Source organism: Danio rerio, chromosome 13 (genome assembly GCF_049306965.1).
Source record: "Danio rerio strain Tuebingen ecotype United States chromosome 13, GRCz12tu, whole genome shotgun sequence".
Classification (NCBI taxonomy): Eukaryota; Metazoa; Chordata; class Actinopteri; order Cypriniformes; family Danionidae; genus Danio; species Danio rerio.
This window is the reverse complement of record NC_133188.1, coordinates 11,378,058-11,401,428: the sequence shown is the minus strand read 5'-3', so window position 1 is coordinate 11,401,428 and position 23,371 is coordinate 11,378,058. Positions and strand designations below refer to the sequence as shown.

At 35.0% G+C, this 23,371-nt stretch overlaps 1 protein-coding gene across 1 annotated transcript; it reads right to left on the bottom strand.

The window, feature by feature from the left end:
- Window positions 1–280: 280 nt before the first annotated feature.
- On the bottom strand, window positions 281–23,290 carry abcg5 (ATP-binding cassette, sub-family G (WHITE), member 5). Its single transcript, NM_001128690.1, has 13 exons — window positions 23,061–23,290; window positions 20,844–20,965; window positions 20,041–20,177; window positions 17,654–17,752; window positions 17,420–17,552; window positions 15,098–15,237; window positions 11,613–11,742; window positions 11,311–11,524; window positions 8,720–8,925; window positions 4,340–4,478; window positions 3,998–4,183; window positions 1,610–1,722; window positions 281–485 (listed from the first exon to the last, which is right to left on the bottom strand). The coding sequence occupies exons 1-13, from the start codon at window positions 23,213–23,215 to the stop codon at window positions 301–303; spliced, it is 1,959 nt and encodes a 652-aa protein (NP_001122162.1). The 5' UTR covers window positions 23,216–23,290; the 3' UTR covers window positions 281–300.
- Between the last annotated feature and the right edge of the window lie 81 nt (window positions 23,291–23,371).

The following is a 23,371-nucleotide window of genomic DNA, read 5'->3' as shown; positions in this document are numbered from 1 at the left end:
GCCAGCAGAATGAAACATAACATCTTGTATAAAGAAATGTGGCTGCAATAATATGCACTAATGACCAGCAAAGACAAAACAGGTGTCTTATAATAATAGATTATTTGTTCAGTCACATTTAAAATCACATTATAGTACAAAACTTTACGAAGAAAATTGATGTGTTTCATTGGAAAAGCATTAGCTCCCATGGTGATGTTGTCTGGATATAACCTACAATATATGATCTACAAAAATACAAATAAAGAACATAGCATTCTGTACACAATAACACACACACATGTGCACACACATGGAGGCTCAGCGTCTGACGAGGTGGTCTCGTATCTTGAAGCTGATGATGCCCAGGATCACAAGAGCGGGCAGGAAGGCATAGAGCAACAGGAAGTCTTGAGTGTAACGGGACAGAGCTCCAGGATAACCCTGATCTATGATCATATTCCCACTGTCTACCAGACACTCTCCTGGCAAGCCAGCTATAGGGGCTGAGAGTGAGAGAGAGAAAAGTGGTTAGTCTGGAAAACGTATGCATTATATCTGTTAAAAACAGTGAATCGAAATAAGATTCAGGCAAAAGTGATATAAAAAATTTGTTCAAAAATATCTTTTATTCTGCAGTGATGCACTTAAAGTCAGAATGAAATCAAAATAGACTTCTTATTTTCATATGTATTTAGTAGTGCTTGTTATAAACGATGTTTGTGCACCATTATTTTGTAAGCATTCATTCATTCATTCATTTTTTTTTATTTTCGGCTTAGTCTCTTTATTAATCTAGGGTCGCCACAGCAGAATGAACCGCCAACTTATACAGCATATGTTTTATGCAGTGGATGCCCTTTTAGCCTCAACACATCACTGGGAAACCCCCATTCACACATTTATACACAACGGACAATTTAGCCAACCCAATTCACCTACACCGCCTGTCTTTGGACTGTGGGGTAAACCGGAGCACCCAGGTGATATCCACACAAACACGGGGAGAACATGCAAACTCCACACAGAAATGCCAACTGATCCAGCCGAGGCTCGAACCAGCGACCTTCTTGCTGAGAGGTGACAGCGCTACCCATTGTGCCACTGCGTCGCCTGTAATAATTCATTTACCCTTGTAATCTATTATCAAATACCTTAACCTCCCCCCCTTGAATGAATTTTCTTCACTTCTGGTCACATGGAATGCCTTTAGGGCGGGGCTATCAGTGCCTGCCTTCGTCCATTGATTAATCTTCCTACATTTTGTTAGTAAAGCCCATCTTAAAACAAATTAATCGGTTCCCAAAGAAAACCAGGCACCACCCTCCTCTTCCCTTTTCTAATTTTCTAAACATATGTACGTCACAATATGGGGGGATTAACTTCTGATTCTTGGCAACTTTAAGCTATTTTAAAAACAAATTTGACATTTTTTATAGAATATTGCAGTGTAGATTTAAAAATTTGGATCCTTGCATTGTCTATAGTTTATGTGTGTGTATGTGTATTGTTCATGTGTGTGTCTTTGTGTGTGACAGAGTCTGTTTTTAATTTAATTTAAAAAATACAGTTACTGCCTTCTCTTCCATTTTACAAAAAAATCTGACTGAAAAGAAAAGATTTTTCTTACTGCAGGTAAAGTTGAGGCCATAGAACTCTGTGACAATCAGGAGCTCGCAGCCGTACTTCTGGAAAGTTAGATAACTCAACCACTGGAACACCACAGGCATTTGTTTAAAACCCCTGGAAGGAACATAAAATGTAACACATTCATGAACAAACTGTGTGCTATAAGAATATAATGCATAATTGGTTCCAGTAGATTTAATGCTGTACAGTGGATTTAATGCTGTACTAGAGTAGTACAACACTTGAGTTTGGAATTTATCACACTACCATTGGAAAAGTATATTCTATATAGTTTGAATGTGAATAATATGATTGGAATTTGGGTGCACATCCGCTATTGGTATCACTTAATTTTGATGGTCTCTTTAAGACATGTTACATTGCAACTACTAGAGTATAACACGTCTGTGATACGGCTATGGTTTGTTGGATGAGGAAGAAGACAGGTCGGGGTAAGCAAAGTTTTTTGAAAACGGCTACTCATGATCCCTGCTTCCCCGATAGGTGTCTCTCTCCCTTTTGGCCTCAGTTTTATGCCATCTCTCCTGAATAATCACTGCAAAGACACAGCTGATGTAATTTGCCAAACTGAATTACTACCTGGCCACAATTCTCTTCATCCATTCCTCCCTTTTGACAGGTGTCCAAGCACGGACAATTTTTTGACAAGCAATGTCAATTTTACTTGCAAAGTTTTTTTAGTCAGAAGAATGTCTGTTGGTGGGGCAGTATCAGCTGACAGACTACTAATAATATTTGTTCATTCATTTTCTTTTCGGCTTAGTCCCTTTCTTAATCTAGGGTCACCACAGCCGCAGCACATCACTGGGAAACATCCATACACACATTCACACATTATGGTAAATTTTAGCATACCCAATTCACCTGTACCACATCTCTTTGGACTGTGGGGGAAACCGGAGCACCCGGAGAAAACCCACGCGAACGCGGGGAGAACATGCAAACTCCACACAGAAATGCCAACTGACACAGCCGAGGCTCGAACCAGCGACCTTCTTGCTGTGAGGCGAATGTGCTACCCACTGCGCCACCGCGTCGGCCCTTACCATTAATACTCTAATGATAATTACACCATCAAAAGGAAATGATACCCTGCCATTTGTCATTATCACAAGACCTTCCATTCATGAACTCTTTCGTGTGGCCTCATGGGATAGTGTAGCATTCATTGGATGTGCACTACAGAATCTCACTGGATGTACTTTAGTATGTCACTGGTGTCACACTCAGTTCCTGGAGGGCCACAGCTCTGTACTGTAGAGGTCTGCACGGGACAAATTTTTTAATTCCCGCTCCCACCTGTTTCTGCGAGGTTTTATTCCGCACCCGGCCATTCCCGCCGTATATATTCAGCCTTTGTTTACCTGCTGCCCACTTAGAATTATTTTCTATCTGACTTGACCAATCCCGCTAAATTTAGATTTGGTTTTCAAAATCTATACTATCGATACTATCAGAAGAAAGATAACAGATACAACTGTAGGTAGTGTAAAGATTGTAGGCTAAATGTCAGTTTTGTTTGCCCCTTTGTGATGAGACATGAGTTCCACCTTAAACCTGAAGTTCCAGTCTTGTGACTGCTAATGGGTAAAACTTTGAGGTATTATCACATCGCACAAAGGGTAATTTTTACCTATTTGGGTCTTTGACGCATGAAAAAAACTCCCATACATCAGACTTGCCTGATGTGGGTTTCTTAACATTAAACTGACCGTTTTCTAATGCAAGCTGAGGGGGACAACACATCTTCACTTTGCTCTCCCATGTTGGTAAAGCCCGTGCAGAAAGCACTGGTCATACATTTATCATGTGTAAATGTTGTGAGCATGGGCTGTCCTGGTGCTAAATAAGAATGAGTCAGGAAATCACAGATATTATGTTCCGAAATAACATAGGGACTTGGGAATGCTAAATTGCTAACCCGCCTGCTCCAGTTCAAATTACACCAGAGTTACCGACCGCTACCGCAATTTATTCAGAAATTTACCCGACCAAGAAATCTGGTCAGGTCCCGCGGTAATACAGGACCTTTACTTTACAGTTTAGCTCTAACCTTTATTAAACTCACTTGATCAAACTAAATGAGTCTTAGACTTAGACTTTTTTTTTAAATGTGAGTGTGTTGAAGCAGAGACTGAACTAAAGTGTGCATGGCTGTGGCCCTCGAGGAGTTTGAGGACCCCTGTCGTAGGTCATCTAAGTACTTCTCATCTACTGTTTTTTGAATATTATGAATTTGGACTTACTACAGCAGTTGGCTTACATTCTGTTTTTCACATACTATATAGTAGGGAGGTATGTGATTTCGGACACAGCTGATGAATCAAAACAATATTTTGACATTTGAAAATCAAAATAATTTCTTCACCTCAGAAATCCAGAGCCCACCATGATTCCTGCTATATTGAGGAGAGCGACTCCACTGTTGACCATATTGGGGTCTTGGACGACACCCAACAAGACCAGTGTTAAGAGTTCACCAATGATGTGAGGCACCATGACCACGGCTGAAAAACACAGGAAGCGCACAGGATCTGGGTTCATGCCTACTGTCCTAAAACACAGAAACAAACACTGCATGTGGTCACGATTCACAAAGCGCTTGCTTTATTTGATCCCGCGGACATTGCCCTGACATCTGAACCCAAGTTACCCCGACGCAAGCTCGGATGAACTCGAGTTGCTCAAACAAACACACACCCATACTTACCAATACAGGAATGAGGCGAAGATGAACACACTGATAATACTGAAGGGTAGGATATGGATGATGTAAGCCAGAAACATCTGCCATTTCTGGTATAAACCATCTTTACTCTCCTGATCAGAAATGGCCCGCAAAGCAGGGACTGTTGGAAAAAAGAAAACAGCTATTAGTGATTTTTCTTTATTAAAACCGCATGAGCGGAAAGCAACTATACAGTAGCAGACGCGTCTTGTGTTATAATTATGTGCTATCTATATCAAGAGCTCTAAGTTCAAGGGCAAGCAATATTCTGGACATGCCAGGGCAATTTGTGAGGCAATGCACCTACTGTGTGTTTCGCTGTTATCTGGTGACCTACAGTAAGATATGAGCTATTATCAAGCTTAAGGTCACGGATTACATTTCCCTATTGCACTGGCGTAATCAGTCTAACTGCTGCATCACAATCAATTCTGCCCAGAGACTGCCTTCACAATTTAGAGGGAAAGATATGTCTGCTGCACAAATATGTAGAAAATTAGACAGAAAAACATGTTTTATGCTTCACTTTTTTCCAGTAGGAGGTGACGAACCACTGTCTTAAATAGTCAGACATTGAGTCGTTAAGTCAAATGTTTTGTTTAAAGCTCTTGGTCGTCTTTGTAAGTGAGTTGCAGAGTCATTCGTTAAAATGATTCATTCAAAAATGCGAATTCATTCAGTCAGGAAACAGTGCTGTGTTAGCTCTACTTGGGATTTGAGAGGATTTTTACTGGCAAAATACAGCAGATGCAGAAAGTAATCTATTAGAAATTACCTAATTTTGTATAAAATTATTGGAAAACTGCAGTTTCTGGTAATACTCAACTATAAATTATCAAATAAAACAAACACCCACACAATTATGCCTTATTTTTAGAATTTTGGTGCCTTGTTTATATATATTTTGTAGAAATTTTAGTCGATTAATGGAAGGGATCTTTAGTTTTAAAGATTGTAAGTTCAAGTTTCTGTAGTGAGGAGTTGTGTTTCAAGGAGACATGAGCAATTCCATGCTAACGCCAACCTTGCCAAGAAAAAAAATTAGGTTTCTACCAAAATAGAAAAATGGTTTCTACATTTTTTTTTGCAAGCAAGCAAGTATTTTACAGTACTTTAAAAATACTCATTATGTCTTTGTCAATGTTTTCAAATAGTTATATTTGATTTACCAAAGTGACACAAGTGCCAATTTCACATCTGTCACATCCATAACGGAGAGATGTCACATTCATAACGAAGCTTTTCCCACATAAATGTAAAATTAAAAAAAATCAACGATTTTTATTCTATAGTGAGCCAACTCATATTCTCTTGATTAGCATTATTTCTTTTGGGTTGTGCAGCTTTATTTACGGAATGTTTTTACAAAGTATGTTGTAGACTGTAAACTCGCAAACTTTTTTGTGACATCCATAATAATGCATGTTTATTTTCCTTATTTAAAATATAAAAAATGTTTACAGACTGATATTTTTCAGATTTTATAACTCTGTGGTTAGTTGTTTAGGAAAACATAAACAGATATTTCATAATGCCAGCACATACTTTCTATATGGGCAGGGGGCGCCCAACCTGCGGTCTGTGTGGGTCCTAATGCCCTAGTATAGTGACGGGGACGCTATACTGCTCAGTGAGCGCCGTCTTTCGGATGAGACGTTAAACCGAGGTCCCGACTCTCTGTGGTCGTTAAAAATCCCAGGATGTCCTTCGAAAAAGAGTGGGGGTTTAACACCGGCATCCTGGCCAAATCTGCCCACTGGCCTCTGTCCATCATGGCCTCCTAACCATTGCCATATTTCAATTGGCTTCATCACTGTCTCCTCTCCACCAATCAGCTGGTGTGTGGTGTGCGGTCTGGTGCAAAAAAGCTGCCGTCGCGTCATCCAGGTGGATGCTGCACACTGGTGGTGGATGAGGAGATTCCCCCATTGTGTAAAGCGCTTTGAGTGCCCAGAAAAGCGCTATATAAATGTAAGGAATTATTATTATTATTATTATTATTATTATTATTACTATTATTATGAACTCATGTTTTGAGTTTTTACTGCAAATGTCACATCCATAATGCTGGGATTGCTCCCATACATTTAATAAAAACAGCAACTTTTGGAATATTTATGACTGCAAGAGATGTTTATGCTCTCATTCGTCACCCATCACCACTACTGTTTTTTCTGCTTTTAATGTTTAACAAAAGTTATTAAACTAAAACATTGCCTCAATTCTGGTAATTAAATATTTATATTTCAAGAGTTTACACTTAGCTGATGATTGATTATAAGCAAGTTTGGCATGCTGTCCCACGAGAGATCCCTGAGCTCGAAGGTTCTTGAGCCCTGGGCTCCGTCCCGTTTGGAGGAAGAGAGGGGAGCCTCGAGCTCAGGTAGATCTCGACAACTCCCCCTTAATAAGAGCTGATGACTAAAAATTGAATGCTATTAAAAGATATGCTGCATTATGAGATGTATTGCAAATTTAGATTTATCAATTTACTTGTTGTGCATGTTTTTGGAATGTGGGAGGAAACCGGAGGACCCGGGGAAAACCCACGCAAGCACAGGAAGAACATGCAAAACTACACACAGAAACGACCACCGGCCTGTTAAGGGACTAGAACCGGTGACGTTCTTACTGTGAGGCGACAGTGCTAGTCACTGGGTCACCGTGCTGCCCTATGGAGGGAAAGGTGAAAAGGTAGGGGTGGAAGGGGGGATTCTTCAAATCGAAGATGACTGCAGTGAAAAAACCCTGGCTCTTTATAGTGGGTTAGGAATGGCCTGATTGGTGGATCATGCATGCTAATGCAGAACCAGCTGTGTTCAATCATAATCACGTGCTCCTCTCGAAATTAGTTTATGAATAAACTTCACTAAGTACAAAAGCAAAGACAGGAATATTTCTACTTTATCTAAGCTAATCAAAACAATGAAAGTGTACTTTTTTAGTATATACTGTTAAAGTCAGAATTATTAGATAATTATTAAATAATTATTTTTAAAATATTTTCCAAATGATGTTTAACAGAGGAAGGAAATTTTCACAGTATGTCTGATAATACGTTTTCTTCTGGAGAAAGTCCTATTTGTTTTCGACTATAATAAAAGCAGGTTTTAATTAAAAAAAAAAGATTTGAAGGTCAAAATTATTAGACCTTTTAAGCAGTTTTTTTTCAATAGTCTACAGAACAAACAATCATTCTACATTTACTTGCCTAATTACCCTAACTTGCCTAGTTAACCTAATTAACTTAGTCAAGCATTTAAATGTCATTTTAAGCTGTATAGAAGTGTCCTGAACTATATCTAGTAAAAAATTATTCACTGTCATCATGGCAAAGAAAAATAAATCAGTTATTAGAAATGAGTTATTAAAACTATTTTGTTTAGAAATGTGTTGAAAAGGTCTTCTGTCAGTTAAACAGAAACTGGGGGAAAAATAAACAGGGGGGCTAATAATTCTGACTTTAATTGTATGTAATTAGATACATACATACATATTTAACATACAATATATATATATATATATATATATATATATATATATATATATATATATATATATATATATATATATATATATATATATATAAATATATATATATATATATATATATATATATATATATATATATATATATATATATATATATATTTTAACATACATTTTTCATACACAACTTTATATACCAGTTTATAAACCAAATCAGGCATATTTAGACTAAGAATCATTTTATTAAATATTAAAAGTCTATATTTAAGGACTACAGTGGAGTACAGTGGAATTTAATTTTAAGCCAGTAACCCTTAAACCAGTGGATCCTAAAGTAGGGGTCGTGAGACAATGGGCTTGGTGAAATATCATATGTTATTAAACTATTAGAATTATCATATTTTCTCTAAAATTAAACCAAGAATCTTGTGCTGTAATTATTATGCCTACCATTCTCATTAGGTGAGGTTAATATTAAACTAAACTAATGAATAACGACTATAAAAAATTATATGGTTTTTATTCCGTTGCATGATTTTGTGTTGTCAATAAGCTTGCTTATATAGTTTCTATTAGTGTGTCTGTGCAATGTTTGCATGTTTGAAACCACCTCCATGAATAGTGGGGGTCACGAGTCACTGGAATTATTTTGGGGTTCGCAAGCTGAAAAGTTTGATAAAACCTGCCTTAAACCACTAGATTTACCCATTTACCCAAAACAAAAATAAAAATTTGTATGATTAACATTTTACATATTTTAGTAAATACAGGTAAAAGAATTATATGCTGTTCTTGTAAATCATGATGGAAAATGATTTCACTCAGATTGCAGGCTGCATAGAACAATACATCGATTGTTATCTGTATACTTACATAGAGCCACAGCATTCAGCATTCCGGTATAGGGAGATGCACCCATGGATTGGTAGATTAGGCCGATTCGGTCCTGTACGGCACCTTTTGTCACATCCTTACCAAGCCTCATGAGGAAAAAAGCAATGAAGAGGCCGTAGATGAGATTCTGAGAGAGACGCATGAGAATACCCATCCTGTCACGGGACACGTTGCGAAAGGTCCGTCTATGTGTGCATGTAAAGGAGCAAAAAATGTATGAATAAATATAGCATTAACATTATGGACTATTAAGATAATCTAGTCACATTTTAAAACAAGGTTCCGTTAGTTCATTTTAGTTAAAGAGATGAAAATTGTCTCAACATTAACTCATTAACTATGAATTTATTTTTTCCGTTGAACACAAAGCACAATATTATGAAGATGATCAGGGGAAAAAAAACAGCCATTGACATCTTTAATATCCACAGTTCAACAGAAGAAAGAAGCTCAAACAGGTTTGAAGCAAGTGGAGGATGAGTAAACTAAAAATAAACAATACTTGTACAACATTTATTAATCATAGCCAATGTTACTTTCAACATTTATTAAAAGATTATTGGGCTAATTAGCATTAGTTAATGCACTATGATTTAACAAATTCATTGAAATAAATGTATTAAATGGGACCTAATATGCCCCTTTTACAAGAGCCTCTGATGTCCCTACAATGTGTATGTAAAGTTTCAGCTCAAAATAGCCCACAAATAATGTTTCATAACTTTTTGAAACTGTCACTTTTAGGCTTTGATTCCAAAATTGTGCCATTTTGTTGACTGTCGCTTTAAATTCAAATGAAATTGTCACATCTATAAGTCACCATTGCAGCAGATTCAAAACTCTAAAGGCTGATTTATACTTCTGCGTTGAGTGATCGGCATGACCCACGACACCTGTCTTGCATGTAGTCGTAGATTTATACTTCTGTGTGCTGTTTGTAATAATAATAACAAAAACAATAACACTTCCAAAATGCTAGCTCGTAGTGGATTTTTATGTTCCTCTGTGTCGAGTTTCTTTGCTGGTGTTTTGTTTTTTTCTGAACGCTACCTTAATGTATAAATAGCTAAAACTCACTCATTCAGAGGCGGAACCGGTGGACGTGCAACTTAAATCATAGCGTAAACACACAACAAAAGTCTCCACCTGGAGCTCCTTCACGGGACCCAACACTTGTAAACAATCGCTTCATCAGGCTCGCGGCTCTTTGCTCCACCCATGCTCATAACCACTACCTAGCCGACCAATCACAGAGCTTGTGCTAAATGTCGTTGCGATGTGTAGTTACATTTTTTAAGAGGTGTACGTCAGCGAGATGTAAGCCATGGAAAGGCCTATGAAACTGTGCATAGGCTGCACCGGAAAAGAAGTATAAATCAGCCTTAATGACAGACGGCTGCTTCTCACTCAAAGCTGTTTATGGTAATAAGAGAGCAATCATCACTAATAGCCGGCTTTCCCCTACTGATGATATGTACAAAGGGAGAATGTTATTCAAAGTGTTTCTGCAGACTGTTTTTATCAAGTGTGACTAAAAGAATAGAATTGATTACTACTATTAGTGCAGGGGTGTCCACACTCAGTCCTGGAGGTCCGGTGCCCTGGGCCGCGTCTGAAACCGCATACTTCCATACTATATAGTACGCTAAAATTAGTATGCAAGCCGAGTAGTATGTCCGAATTCATAAAATTGGAAAATCAGTATGCGAGAAGTACCCGGATGACTTACTACTTCCGGCGAGATTCTGGAGTGCACATCCCATGCACGATGCGCTATCCCATAGTGCCCCGCGAGAGAATTCATGAATGAAAGTGAAGCAACGCAACTGACGCAGGTAGGTCACATGACCATGACAAAATGGCGGGTGTAGATTTCCATTCATGCTTTTCACATTCATACTGTATAGAGTGTACTTTTCTAACAGTCAAGCAGTACGTTTAAATTCAAATGCAGTACCTACTGAGTAGGCGGTTTCAGACGCAGCCCTGGAGAGTTTAGCTTCAACCTTAATCAAACACACCTGAACCAGCTAATCAAGCTCTTACTAGATATACTAGAAACTTCCAGGTAGGTGTGTTAAAGCAAGTTGGAGCTAAACTCAGCAAGAAACTGGCCCTCCAGGACCAAATTCGGACACCTCTGCATCAGAGGTTTTCTATATACACTTGCTATTACCACACAGCTGTGTTTAAACACCTTATACAAGAGACTTTTGCATTATATGTCCCCTTTTAAATATAGTATTTATTGTTTTTTCATGTAAGTAAATGCATTAACATAATCGGAACCTTATTGTAAAGTATTACCTCTTTAATGATCTGGTCAGGTATATTATGGTCAGGCCATAATAATGCCTTATTGTAAATTGTTAGTTTTCATTGTCAGAACAGGTGTGTTTGCTTTTTGAGAGTCAATGGTGGTTCAGTAGTGTCAATCTTTATAGTGTCCCAATACTCTTTATAGTATCTTTATAGTATCCCAATAATCTTATAGTATCCCTTCTTGTTCAATCAAGTAATACGAAAAAAAGGTTTAACATTCTGACTCAGTGTTGTCACTACTGTTTTACCTCAGGAGGACCCCAAGTTTGGATATGCAGTTGGGGGACTCTTTGCTTTTAAAGGGAATCATGGGTTTGTCTGGTCTCTGGCAGCTTTGTTCAATTTTTTCCTGCATGTTAGTGTAGATCTCTGAGTTCTGATAGGCTGACGTGATATCATGCATGCGCCTGTAGGTGGCAGCTTCCCTCTCGCTGCAGCGTGTGTCCACAGAGGTCAGATCCACTACCAACCACAAACAATCCATTAGTTTCGGCTTTGAAATTCACACAGTCCTTATGAGATCCTTAAATATGAGATTCTAAATGGCTACCATAAATGTCGAAGGGGTTGCAGTATTCGGGACACTCGTATCCGCAGCTGCTGAAGAAATCCACCATCTTATGAGGCTCTCCGCAAAACACCAGCTCCCCTTGACTCATGATTGCTATTCTGTTAAAGATCTGGAAAAATGTAAATGAGTTTCAGTCATTTTGCATAATTTAGGACTATCATATTGAATAATTATGGGTACATGTTGTTGTGTACACTGAACTTAACCCCATTAAACAGATTCAAACAATAGATTAATAAGCAGTCATTCATCCAAAGTAGCTTTTGGTAGTAACAGTAGTGACATTTTTTCATACTCATTTCAAACACTCCAGATCAGGTGCTTTTAACAATAATTTCTCAAAAGTCTGAAATCTTTCACCCAAGACAAACTCCAAGCATTCACATGTAAGAAGATGTGAAAGATCTTTTAGTTTTTATCTTTTAAACAAGATGAAGTCTGTTTATGTATTTTATGTATGAAAGGTGCTATACAAATGTAATCTATTAGGCCTGCTACATATTGGATAAATGTAACATTGCGTTGTTATTTTATTTTGTGATATATATATATATATATATATATATATATATATATATATATATATATATATATATATATATATATATATATATATATATATATATATATATATATATATATATATAAAGCGATGTGAATTCAATTCAACCAGATGACCTAATATCTATATGTCTATATTTGCAAAGAATGTGTAATGTTTTGGGTGGTTTTAGATGGATTGGGATGATTCTGCAGTGCATTGTAAAAAATATCAGTAAAAACGTCTGTACAACTACATTTAACAGGTTTTGTGAGCACCCAAAAAGCTTCTGTCAACTTGTTACTTTAAGTCTACTTTTCAGACCTTCTCACTTGAAAAAATGAAGGCTCATTTCTAACCCTAAAAACAACAACAAAAATATTAGTAACAACAATAATAACATAAATGTCATTATTAGTATTAACAACAACAACAACAAAATACTACTGCAATAATTCTAACATAATTTGAAATGATAATTCATTTGTAATTTATATTTTTTGGCTCATGATGCACTGATTACAAGCACTATAAAGACACCTCATTCACACAGACTCTTTGTTGAGTCTTGTTTTTCCCTCTGAAGCATTACAAAGCATCTTTCCCTGTTTGTCCTGCCATGTTTTGATTCTTGTCTTGTTTACCGTTATTGTTGTTTTGCCTCCTGTCCTGTTATTAATCCTGTGTCTAATAAATGTTTTGTTAACATTTGTCTCTGTTTTTGTTTGTTGATTTTTTTTTTCAATTGAACTATGTTTGTTTGTTCTGATAATGTATTATTTCTTAGTAATTTCCAAAAGTGTTTTTTTTTTGTTCACTAAACTTCAGACATTCCAGTTCTGCAGACAAAAATGTTCAGTTGGCACAACTTAAAAAGATTTGTTATAGAGTAGTTCACCTCTTCAGAAAACTAATATTCTTTTGTTAACCCAACTAAATGTTTTTTGTATAACTGACAAATAATTATAGGTGCAGTTGTTGTTTTCAAAAGTTGAGTGAACAAGAAAAACTGAAAGGAAAGAATTATGTACATCGGGATTATGTTTTTGTTTTGTTTTTGTTGTTGTACTGGCTTAATTTTTCACAGTATGGGAGTGCAGCTCCATAAAATCTAATGCAGTGCATTTTTGCATTTGCATGTGTTGTGAGTATTTTCATGCATAACAACAAAGGGTCCTGCTTTATATTAAGTGTCGCTTATACCTGTAAACTTACATGGTACCTTGATGTGTAAGTAGTATGTAACTACAGTGTATGTACACACTGGTACATAGTATTTACTTTTGTAATACTGGTGTAACTACACACATTTAACAACACACTGAATAGTATGTGTAAGTTAAAATGTGTAACAAGTCATTGCAGAAGAGCAATGTACATTGCAACAGGACATTGTTAAATTAATTTGTGTCTCATTTCTAAGCAGTACTGGTATTCGGACATTGCGTTTTGCAGGTAGAGAATGCAAACTGCTGGACACAAGTAATCCACCAGGCAAAGATGACGATACTGAGGGTTCAATCATACACAAGTCTCTGAGAGTGGCCCAATGATTTTGACACATCTGTTTAACTACAGTGCTTCCGGCTGCTATCACTTCAGGCATGTCTCCCTTTACTTTCACTTGGCACAAGACAGAAACTCCTTTAGAAACTCCTTGAAATTGGTAACACAATCTTTACATGATATGCAAACAGGTGTGGAAGTGGGAAAGCAATGTCCTTTTACATATTTGAACTTACTGATACATATTATTCAGTATGTTGTTACATGTATGTAGTTACACCAGTATTACACAAGTAAATACCATGTACCAATGTGTACATACACTGTAGTTATATACTACTTACACATCTAGTTACCCTGTAAGTTCACCGGCATAAGCGACACAATATAAAGTGGGACCCAACAAAGTGATAAACAAAGTGTTTTATCGTTTCCTGAGTCTAATAGTATTCAAGTACAGTAACTAAATGATACAAATAAAGATAGTTCTATAAAATTAATTAAGGCCACAAATGGTACAATTTCCTATACCTGAATGCTTTTAAAATCATTATACAAATCACAGGCATCAAAAACACATGGGATCCAAAATTAACATTGCATATGCTTGTATATCCTATTGCGAATGATCACATTGTGATATTGATGCTGAAACTATATATATTTTGCAGTCCTATAATATTTTCTTATTTTGTATTCATTTTACTTTATTTACTGTAAATGTTAATTGAGTCATGCATCATTTACTTTAGCTTGTTACTGTTGTGTATGTTTTATTTTGTTTACTTATAATACTACGTATTATTTATCACTAATTATTATTGTTTACTTATAAGGCTAATATTTGTATTTAATATTAATACCACAAATATTTTTGTTTTTATATATGAAGGGTATTATAAAAATTTAATTAGTATTAAAGATCGTTTATTATTATTCTGTAAGTTTTTCTTAATTTCTTTCTTAATTCTATTATTGTTTTTTTAACAATATTTTTATTATTATTCTATTTGCATATTAGTACAGATTACACAGTTGATAACAACCACATAAACATAGCAAACAGTTTTCATCCCATTCTCTCTCCCATCACCAACAACAAAGAGGGAATTAATTAATTAATTCATATTTTTAAAGATTTTAGATCAAGTAAAGGCAGTTTTCAAAGTCTGTAAAGAATATTAAAATATTACCCCACTTGTTTATAGCTTATTTTTAGTACACTTTTTGCTGTTCAAATCCAAATATTACACTTATTCCCATGCAGGATTTAATTTTAAGTTTAAATGGTGCTGCACTAATATAATGTATTCTTATTATATTCTTATAATTTTGTGAAAGTATGCTTAATTATACACCATTTTCTCAGTCAAGTCATTTCAACTGCATTAGTTAAAACAGAAAATGATCAGCTCACTCTGAACAGCTCTGATCGGGGCTGGTGGATAGTGACGATGACGATTCGGTCTCTTCTAGCCAGCTCTGCCAGCAGCATCACAATCTGATTGGCTGTCATGCTGTCCAGGCCTGTGGTTGGTTCATCCAGCAGGATCACCTCTGCAAACAAAGCAAATAAAAACTTTTCACAAAAAGTCCACCTTCTGTCTTCTGAGAGACAACTTCCAGAGTCTTATTAATTTGACAGTGAAAGCAATTAATAGGTTCCCCTTTGTCTAAATTAATTGGCGGATGAATTCATTTGCTGCTTGATTGGAGAAGGCAGCAGATGAAAGCCACTTATAATTGCCGGTTTGTGTTCAGTTTTGGAGTGGCCTCGACTAATCCATAGTCCAGGGTCCCAGAAGACCCCTGAGGTCCAAAGAGCCTGATAAAGCATCCAGAGGGACCCTCATGGAGCTCAGCTTAATAATAAAAATGCGATAACCCTGTCTGCCACTTTTAATATTCCACTTCAGTCCCTTTTACTCATCTGTCCATTCCATAGTAATCCTCAGAGGGTCGATGTGTGGGTCGCTGTGCATTTAAAATAACATTCAGCTGAAGCACATATGAGGGTTGCATCTTTTGAGGCAATAAAAATATGATATACATCCATCATAGGGATGGAACCATTATTGGTTTTACAAAATTGGTTTGAAATTAGAGTTATTACTTAAATTGTGTTTAATTAGCATGATTTTAGAAACTTGCTATAAATCCAGCATTGGTCTGACGCAATCCAAACATGAATCCTTTGCAAAGAAAAAGGACATCTGAAATTTCAGAAAATGTCCTAAATTTTATCTTATATTGTACCAAATGAATAATTAAATGGAGATGAAATTCAGTTGAGATTAAAGCTTTAAAATCTTATGTTTGTTATCTTTTGTGATTGGTAATAATCCATTGCTGTTGAGGTATTTGTAACAAAGCAAACAGAAAATATACAGTAGTTTTGATACAGTACAGTGTTGTACTTGTGTTGTCTTTATATGTGACCCTGGACCACAAAAACATAAGTCATAAGAGTAAATTTTATATATCCATTGATATGGTTTGTCAAAATAAAGCAATATTCTGAATATCTGCAATATGAGGATTTAAAAATATATATATATTTAGAAAATTTCTAAAAGTACAACAAATAAAGCACATAGCAATGCATTTTACCCATCAGAAATAATGTTTTTTTATATATATTTACAAAGGATGGGCGCCACGGTGGCCCAAGTGTAAGCACTGTTGCCTCACAGCAAGAAGATTGCTGGTTTTAGTCCCGACTAGGTCAGTTGGCGTTTCTGTGTGGAGTTTGCATGTTCGCCCTGTGTTTGCGTGGGTTTCCTCCAGTTTTTCCCACAGTCCAAATACATGTGCTATAGGTGAATTGAATAAACTAAACTGGCCATAGTGTATCTGTGTGATTGAGTGTGTATGGATGTTTCTTAGTACTGGGTTGCAGCTGAAAAGGCATCCGCAGTGTATAACATATGCTGGATAAGTTGGCAGTTCATTACGCTGTGGCGACCTCTGATTAATAAAGGGACAAAGCAGAAGGAAAATGAATGAATGAATGAATAAATGAATGGATGAAGTCATAAGTGTACATTTTCTGAACAAAATATGCATTGATATGGTTTATCTGGTTGAGAAATATTTGACCAAGATCTGAATATCTGGAATATGAATGTTACAAAAAACTAAATACTTAGAAAATCCCTTTTAAAGTTGAACAAATAAAGCTCATAGCAATGCATATTACCATTCAAAAATTATGTTCTGATATATTTACAGTTGGAAATTTACACAATATCGTCTAAGAACACGATCTTTATCCATACAATGTATTTTTGTTTATTGCCAAAAATATTCTTGTATGACATAAGACTTGGTTTTGTGGTCTGAGGTCACAAATCTAGACATACATTTAATTTCCTTATTTAAGTTATAGTTAAAAAACATATTGGGAAAACTATCACCTCATTGGAATCCATATTAATGTGGTTTATGCTTACTAAATTACATACAGCTCTCAATTTTATTCGATGTTTGTTAATTTTCAGAAATAACACTTAGTGTTGTAAATGTTTTTAAGTTTATACAGTATGTCATTTTTAAAATGAACCATTATTTTAAAGAATCCACGATGATACTGATAACCGTAACTATTGTGATATTTTCATGCAGCTACATCTCTACTATATTATTTTGTACAGTAAATTACAAATAAAAAAATATCTTGCTACTATAGGTTAACATGAATACGTTTCAGGTATGTCAAGTCAGAGGGTAATGCACTCACTGGGGTCCTGAAGCAGTTGGCTAGCAATGGAGACCCTCCTTCTCTCTCCACCAGAAATGCCTGGAAAAACGCGGCCTCCAATCACGCTGTGAGCCACGTGACCCAAACTCAACTCGGCCATGACCGCAGTTACCTATGTAGACCACAGAGAGAGAAGGAAATTAAAAATGTTGTTAGGGTTGCATGTATGTATGCTTGACCATTTGTTTAATTTTGTGTTTTGAGATGGTTCACCTTCTTGCGTATGGCCTCAGCAGAGTGTTTTCTCAAAGCAAGCTGTGCAGTGTATGTCAGAGTCTCTTCCACGGTCAAGTAGCTCAAGAGATTGTCACTCTATGAAGAAAAAAACATCATTCCCCAGCTAAACATTGTAAGAAGAATCGCAAAATCAAGGCTGTTTACATATTGAGACTTGATAATACAATTAAAATGTGCAAAATTTTAGGTCAGTTGAGGCATTTTAAATACTACGAATTAACATTTGCATTGATAATCTTATACAAAACACTGTACATGTTTTTACATTATATGTGATAAACAATGCAGTAAGCACAGTTGCAAGTAATTTTTATTAGTAACAGTTGACCATTTCTCTATTGTTTAACAAATTTTAAAATAAAAATAGTTAAAAACTAATCTTTAAAGAGATAGTTCACCCAAAAAAAGAATGAAATAATTCAAATGATGCCATTATTTACTTGGCCTCAAATTGTTAAAATACTAAAGAATGTTGGGTGAATCAGCCATTGACTTCCATAGTATTTTTTGTTTCTACTATGGATGTCAATGGCTGCTTTTGTCGACATTCTTTAAAATATATTTTGTGTTCAGCAGAAGAATGAAATTAATAAAAGTTTAGAAGCACATGATTGTGAGTAAATGGTAATAAAATATGTTCGCTTTATGAGTATACAGATTGGAGCCAGTGTGGTAAACAAAAGCAGTTTATTCAGTGTAGTGAGCCCTTTCCTCCATCGGCATCAATCAAAAGTCCAAAACAAATGAGATTGTTTAGAGTACAGGTGTTAAACTCAGCTCCTGGAGGGCAGCAGCTCTGCACAGTTTAGCTCCAACCCTAATTAAACACACCTGATCAAACTAATTGAGTCCTTTAGGCTTGTTGGAAATGTGCAGTTAAGTAAGTTAGAGCTGGGTTGGAATTAAATTGTGCAGAGATGCGGCCCTCCAGAGTTTGAAACCCCTAGTTTACAGTCTAAAATCTTTTTTTTTCTCGACAATTTTCACAGTTTGTGCCAATTCTCATTCATTTCAACATATCCCAAAAGAAAAACCACTCAATCTCGGCCAACAATAGAGGTTGTCAGAAAATGAGCAGCTTGGTCATTCTGCTAAACATCTAAATTTTTGTACTTCTGAAAAGAAAGTCACACAAGTTTGTAACAGCATAAGTGTAAGTAAATGATTAAATATTTTTTTACTTCACTATTCATTTAAACATTTGCTCAGTATATTCATAAAATAAGAGAATGTTCAATTAATTAAAGCCTCATCTAAACAGAGCTGACCTCTAATGTTCTATAAGCAAAGTGTCGAAAGGCTTTAAGTTAGTTTTACACATATTACGTTGGAAACATTTTACAGTTTGTACACTTTGCTCGTGGGTGGGTTGCTCTTAAATGTCATTAATTTTATAAAATCTTATCTGTACCTGGAGTTTAAGTATGATCATCTCTTTGTCTAAAAAAAGGTTGTTGAGATAGTGTGTCATAAATATCTTTTATAATTGTTGTGCCATGAATGTCACAACTGATGTAACAAAAATGGTTATTTTAAGCGGTGATCAAATAAATGTCAAGGTCTGGCCCTGCTAAAAAAATACAAATATACAAATTGTAAGTTAAGACGTTACATTTCTTGTTAAATAAACTTAAAATGTGAAGGTATTTAATTTTTTAGGTTTCCGCTGATGACATTGGAATAAAATCGATAGATATTGGAGTATTCAAATAAGTTGTATTATGAGTTCTTCATAACTTCCCATTCAAGGCCATTTGTTTATCTTCAGCTATTGAAACACTTTTAATTACTGGATTAGATTATAGCTTCCATGCGTCATGAATTTAATCTGTAAAAATGACCTGAAACAGGAGGCACTCTCGCCACAGTTATTTAATTCAGTGTGAGATATGGAAGAGTAGCTCAGAAGAATATTATAACCAACTCATGTGTAACGGCCAATTTCAGAGCGGACTCTACAGATGAACTTTTCTACAAACTTTACTGTATTTGCTTAAGTTTGGTCACAGCAGACGCGACCTCCAGTCAGTCAATCGCTTTTCATATGTATACTGTACACTACTGTTGGCCAGAGTTCAGTTAAATGCATCTTGACATTTATACTTGAAGCATGCACACATAATGAGTTTCTCTCTTCTTTTATATACAAAGTAAGATATTTTGAAGAAAGTTGAAAACCTATAACTATTGACATGCATTTATTTTTTTCTATATGGGAATCAATAGTTACTGGTTTTCAACTTTCTTTTTGTGTTTAACAGAAGAAAGAAACTCATAAAGGTTTATAAGCACCTGCAGTTGAGTAAATACTCAGTAAATTGTCATTTTGGGGGAATTTTACCTTTAATAACAATTAATCTCACCTGCAGAACGTAAGAGAAACAGTCTTGAAACTGTTCTCTTTTTAGCTTTCGTCCATTCACAAACACTTCTCCCTGGAGGTTGCCAGAATTCCCAATGCGCCCTGCTATAGCATCTAACAGAGTGGTCTTTCCAGAACCTTAAGGAGAAGATCAAAACGTTTATTACCATATGAGGATATCATCTGACTTTTAAAGAAACTATTATGTATTGTAAATGTAATATAAGTGTATAATACATTTCCAGGTTCATTCTTTATTATTGCTTATTGTCATGTTCTAATCCATATACGTTTAACAATACTGGGAAAGATTTGTAAATATTATTATTTTTTGTTATATTTTAAAACATCTTATATTAAATTGTATTTAGTTAAAGGGAGAGTTCACCCAAAAATTTTAACCTTGTCATCTTTTACTCATCCTCCACTCCTTCCAAATCTATTTGTAATTCTTCTGTTGAACACAGATGAAGATCATTTAAAAAGAGTTGGAAACCTGTAACCACTGACTTACATATTAGTATTATTATTTTTCCTGCTATGAATGTCAGGGGTTATCAGTTTTCAGCTTTCTTCAAAAGATCTTGTTTGTTTAACAGAATAAAGAAACTCATAAGGGTTTGCAACCACTTGAGGGAGAAATAAACACTTTAAATGTTCATCTTTGAGTGAAATATCACAGTAAATTTCACAAATGAACATATTTATAAGTCAATAGCATGTTAGCTAGGCTCTGTTCTAACAATGTGTTATAATTGAAAGCATTGCAGTCATTCTTTTTCTCACAGATTTTAAGACATTTACCTGAGTTTCCAAGAATTCCCATTATCTGGCCACTGTCCAAATGAAATGACACTTCGTTTAATATTTGCCTTGTCCATTTTTTTCGAAAAGATGAAAGATCCCACCAGGGTCCTACACGTTCACTGTAACAGTGAAAAAATAAAATGTATATGATATGAGCATAAAAATGTTAGCTTATCAATATTTTGGACAATATTTTTTTCCCTTCACTTTAGTCAACTGGTGAAGTTTGTTCCTCGCCACTGGCTTAATTGTTTTGGGACTTGTTAAGCTGCGTATCGGTGGATTTGCTCAACAGTGTTTGGACTTTCAGCTGTGAGATTAAAACCACACTGAAATGAACTAAACTGAACTTAAACTCTGAAAACTGGACTGACACAGATTCAATTTACTAAACTTCTATCTTAAGCTGCTTTGACGCGATCTACATTGTAAAAGTGCTATAGAAATAAACATGAATTGAATTTTATTTTAATCGTTACCTGTAAACAGTTCCAGCTTCTTCTGTCTAAGTGACTTTCATAACAATCCTATTATAGAAACAGTTTTGTCCCTGTAGTAGCTATTAAAATAATAAGATGAAGTAATGGACTTATAAGAACATTTTGAGTGTTTAAAGTTGTTTGATGTTTTTTGTTTTGTCTATTATATGTATGTGAAGTTGCCTGTAATTGCTAATTGAAGCCTAGTTTACTATGAGTATAAAATAAAGTAACTTGAGCCTGATTCTGTGAGTAAAATTACATTCAACTAACTCTCATTCGAGTTTTAATATTATTACACTGTCAGGGTTAGTAGAATAAATGGACACATGATGTGTAAAGTTTACTACAAACACAGACATAAAGATGGTACTGTATGCTTTAAAATCATGACCCAGTTTGAGTAGTTCTTGAACAAACACTACTGGGTAAACAGAGGTTCACTTTCTGGATTAACCTGTCTGAGTAAGTGTATTAGACTGTACTGTATATGCATGCTTAAATTAATACAGGATTATAACAGCTGTATAACTGTTGTCTTACAACATGAGATAACAAGACAATGTATGATTGTGGCATTTAAGCTTTCATTCTCTGATAATTTTGTGGTTATTGGTTGTTTAATTATTATATGCTCATAACTTTTATATAAGGTGCTATGATTTTATAACAGAAAATTAAAATATATGCAAGTAACATATTGATACTGTACAAGTAATCAGAATATTTAATTTACAAGGAATTTCTTCATCTGTATAAATTAAAGCATTAGAACACTACAATACAATAATTATATAATGTAATTTAACTTTAGTTAACTAGTTACATTAGGTACAATGAATAAAAATTCTACAACATTCATAAATCTCAATTACTGTTATTTTCAACATTAACTAATAATTGTTTTTTGATTAAAAGTTGTATTTGCTAAAATATGTTAATTTAATAAACAAATGTTAATTAGCATTAAGTTTAATTAAACTTGAAAAGGTATTTATTATTGCTAGTTCACATTATCACATGCAATAACTTATGTTGACAAATGTAAAATAGTAAAATATATCTTTTATCCTCAAGATTTAAGCAAAAATTCTTAATATTTTAACATAAAAATCAACATTTGATCTTTTAAAAATCATTCAAAATATTCCTTCCTTACATTATTTTTATGCACCTAATGAAGGATCAAAACGATACAAAATTATCAAAAAACAAATAAAAGTATATTTCTGCTCAATTCCCATCTTCTACAATCAATGTTAAAGCAAATTAGTAATAGAAATATATGTTTCAAGGCTTATAGGAATTCAAAAATACTGTAGTTTATTGTGTTAGCAGCTGGATTCTTTTAAAACACATACAGCAAAGTACATAAGTAAGCCTAAGTAAAGTTTATGTCAGTTTATGTTAATGAAGGAATTAAAGAGAGTTCACCCAAAAATTACATTTTATGAACATAAAATATTTTGTAAAAAGTTGAAAATCAGTAGCAGTTGACAAAAATACTATGGAAGTTAAAGGCTCTTTTCAACATTATACAACAGTAGAAACTCAAACAGGTTTGGAACAAGCATAGAATGAGTAAATGATGACAGAATTATTTTTTAGCCTAATAAATATTAACCTATTAAGTTATTAACCTAATAACAAATTATTCTTAAAGATTAAACAATAACTTTCACAGAATGTTAGTTTAAAATATGAATCAATCACTGCAATCTTTGTCAGTTCTTACCTGACAGAATAGGACACGTTTTTGACGCTCAGACAGCTCGACGGCTCTATGTAGTCTGGGTTTGAACGGGCCGTCTCCATCTCTGACACCACCTTAAAAGATCCATTCAAGCCATTCTTCTGGACAACATCCTTCATGGAATAAGAGTGGCTCATGTCTCTCTCATCAGCATTCAAAACTATTGTAACTTGACTATTCTGAATGTCCTCAAAGTGACAGCCAGCTCCACGTCTTCAACTGTCTGAACGCTAATATCACTGCACTAGAACCATAAACGCCGACCCTTATCAGTGGACCTTTGCTCCATTTGC

Bases quoted from the DNA above. Each gene is read 5' to 3' on its own strand.
- abcg5 (NM_001128690.1), bottom strand. From the start codon at position 23,215: ATGAGCCACTCTTATTCCATGAAGGATGTTGTCCAGAAGAATGGCTTG. The intron at 17,553-17,653 runs GTGAACCATCTC...TGGTCTACATAG, and splicing joins CTGAGGCCATACGCAAGAAG to GTAACTGCGGTCATGGCCGA. The intron at 11,743-15,097 runs GTGAGCTGATCA...ACATTTTTCCAG, and splicing joins CCCGATCAGAGCTGTTCAGA to ATCTTTAACAGAATAGCAAT.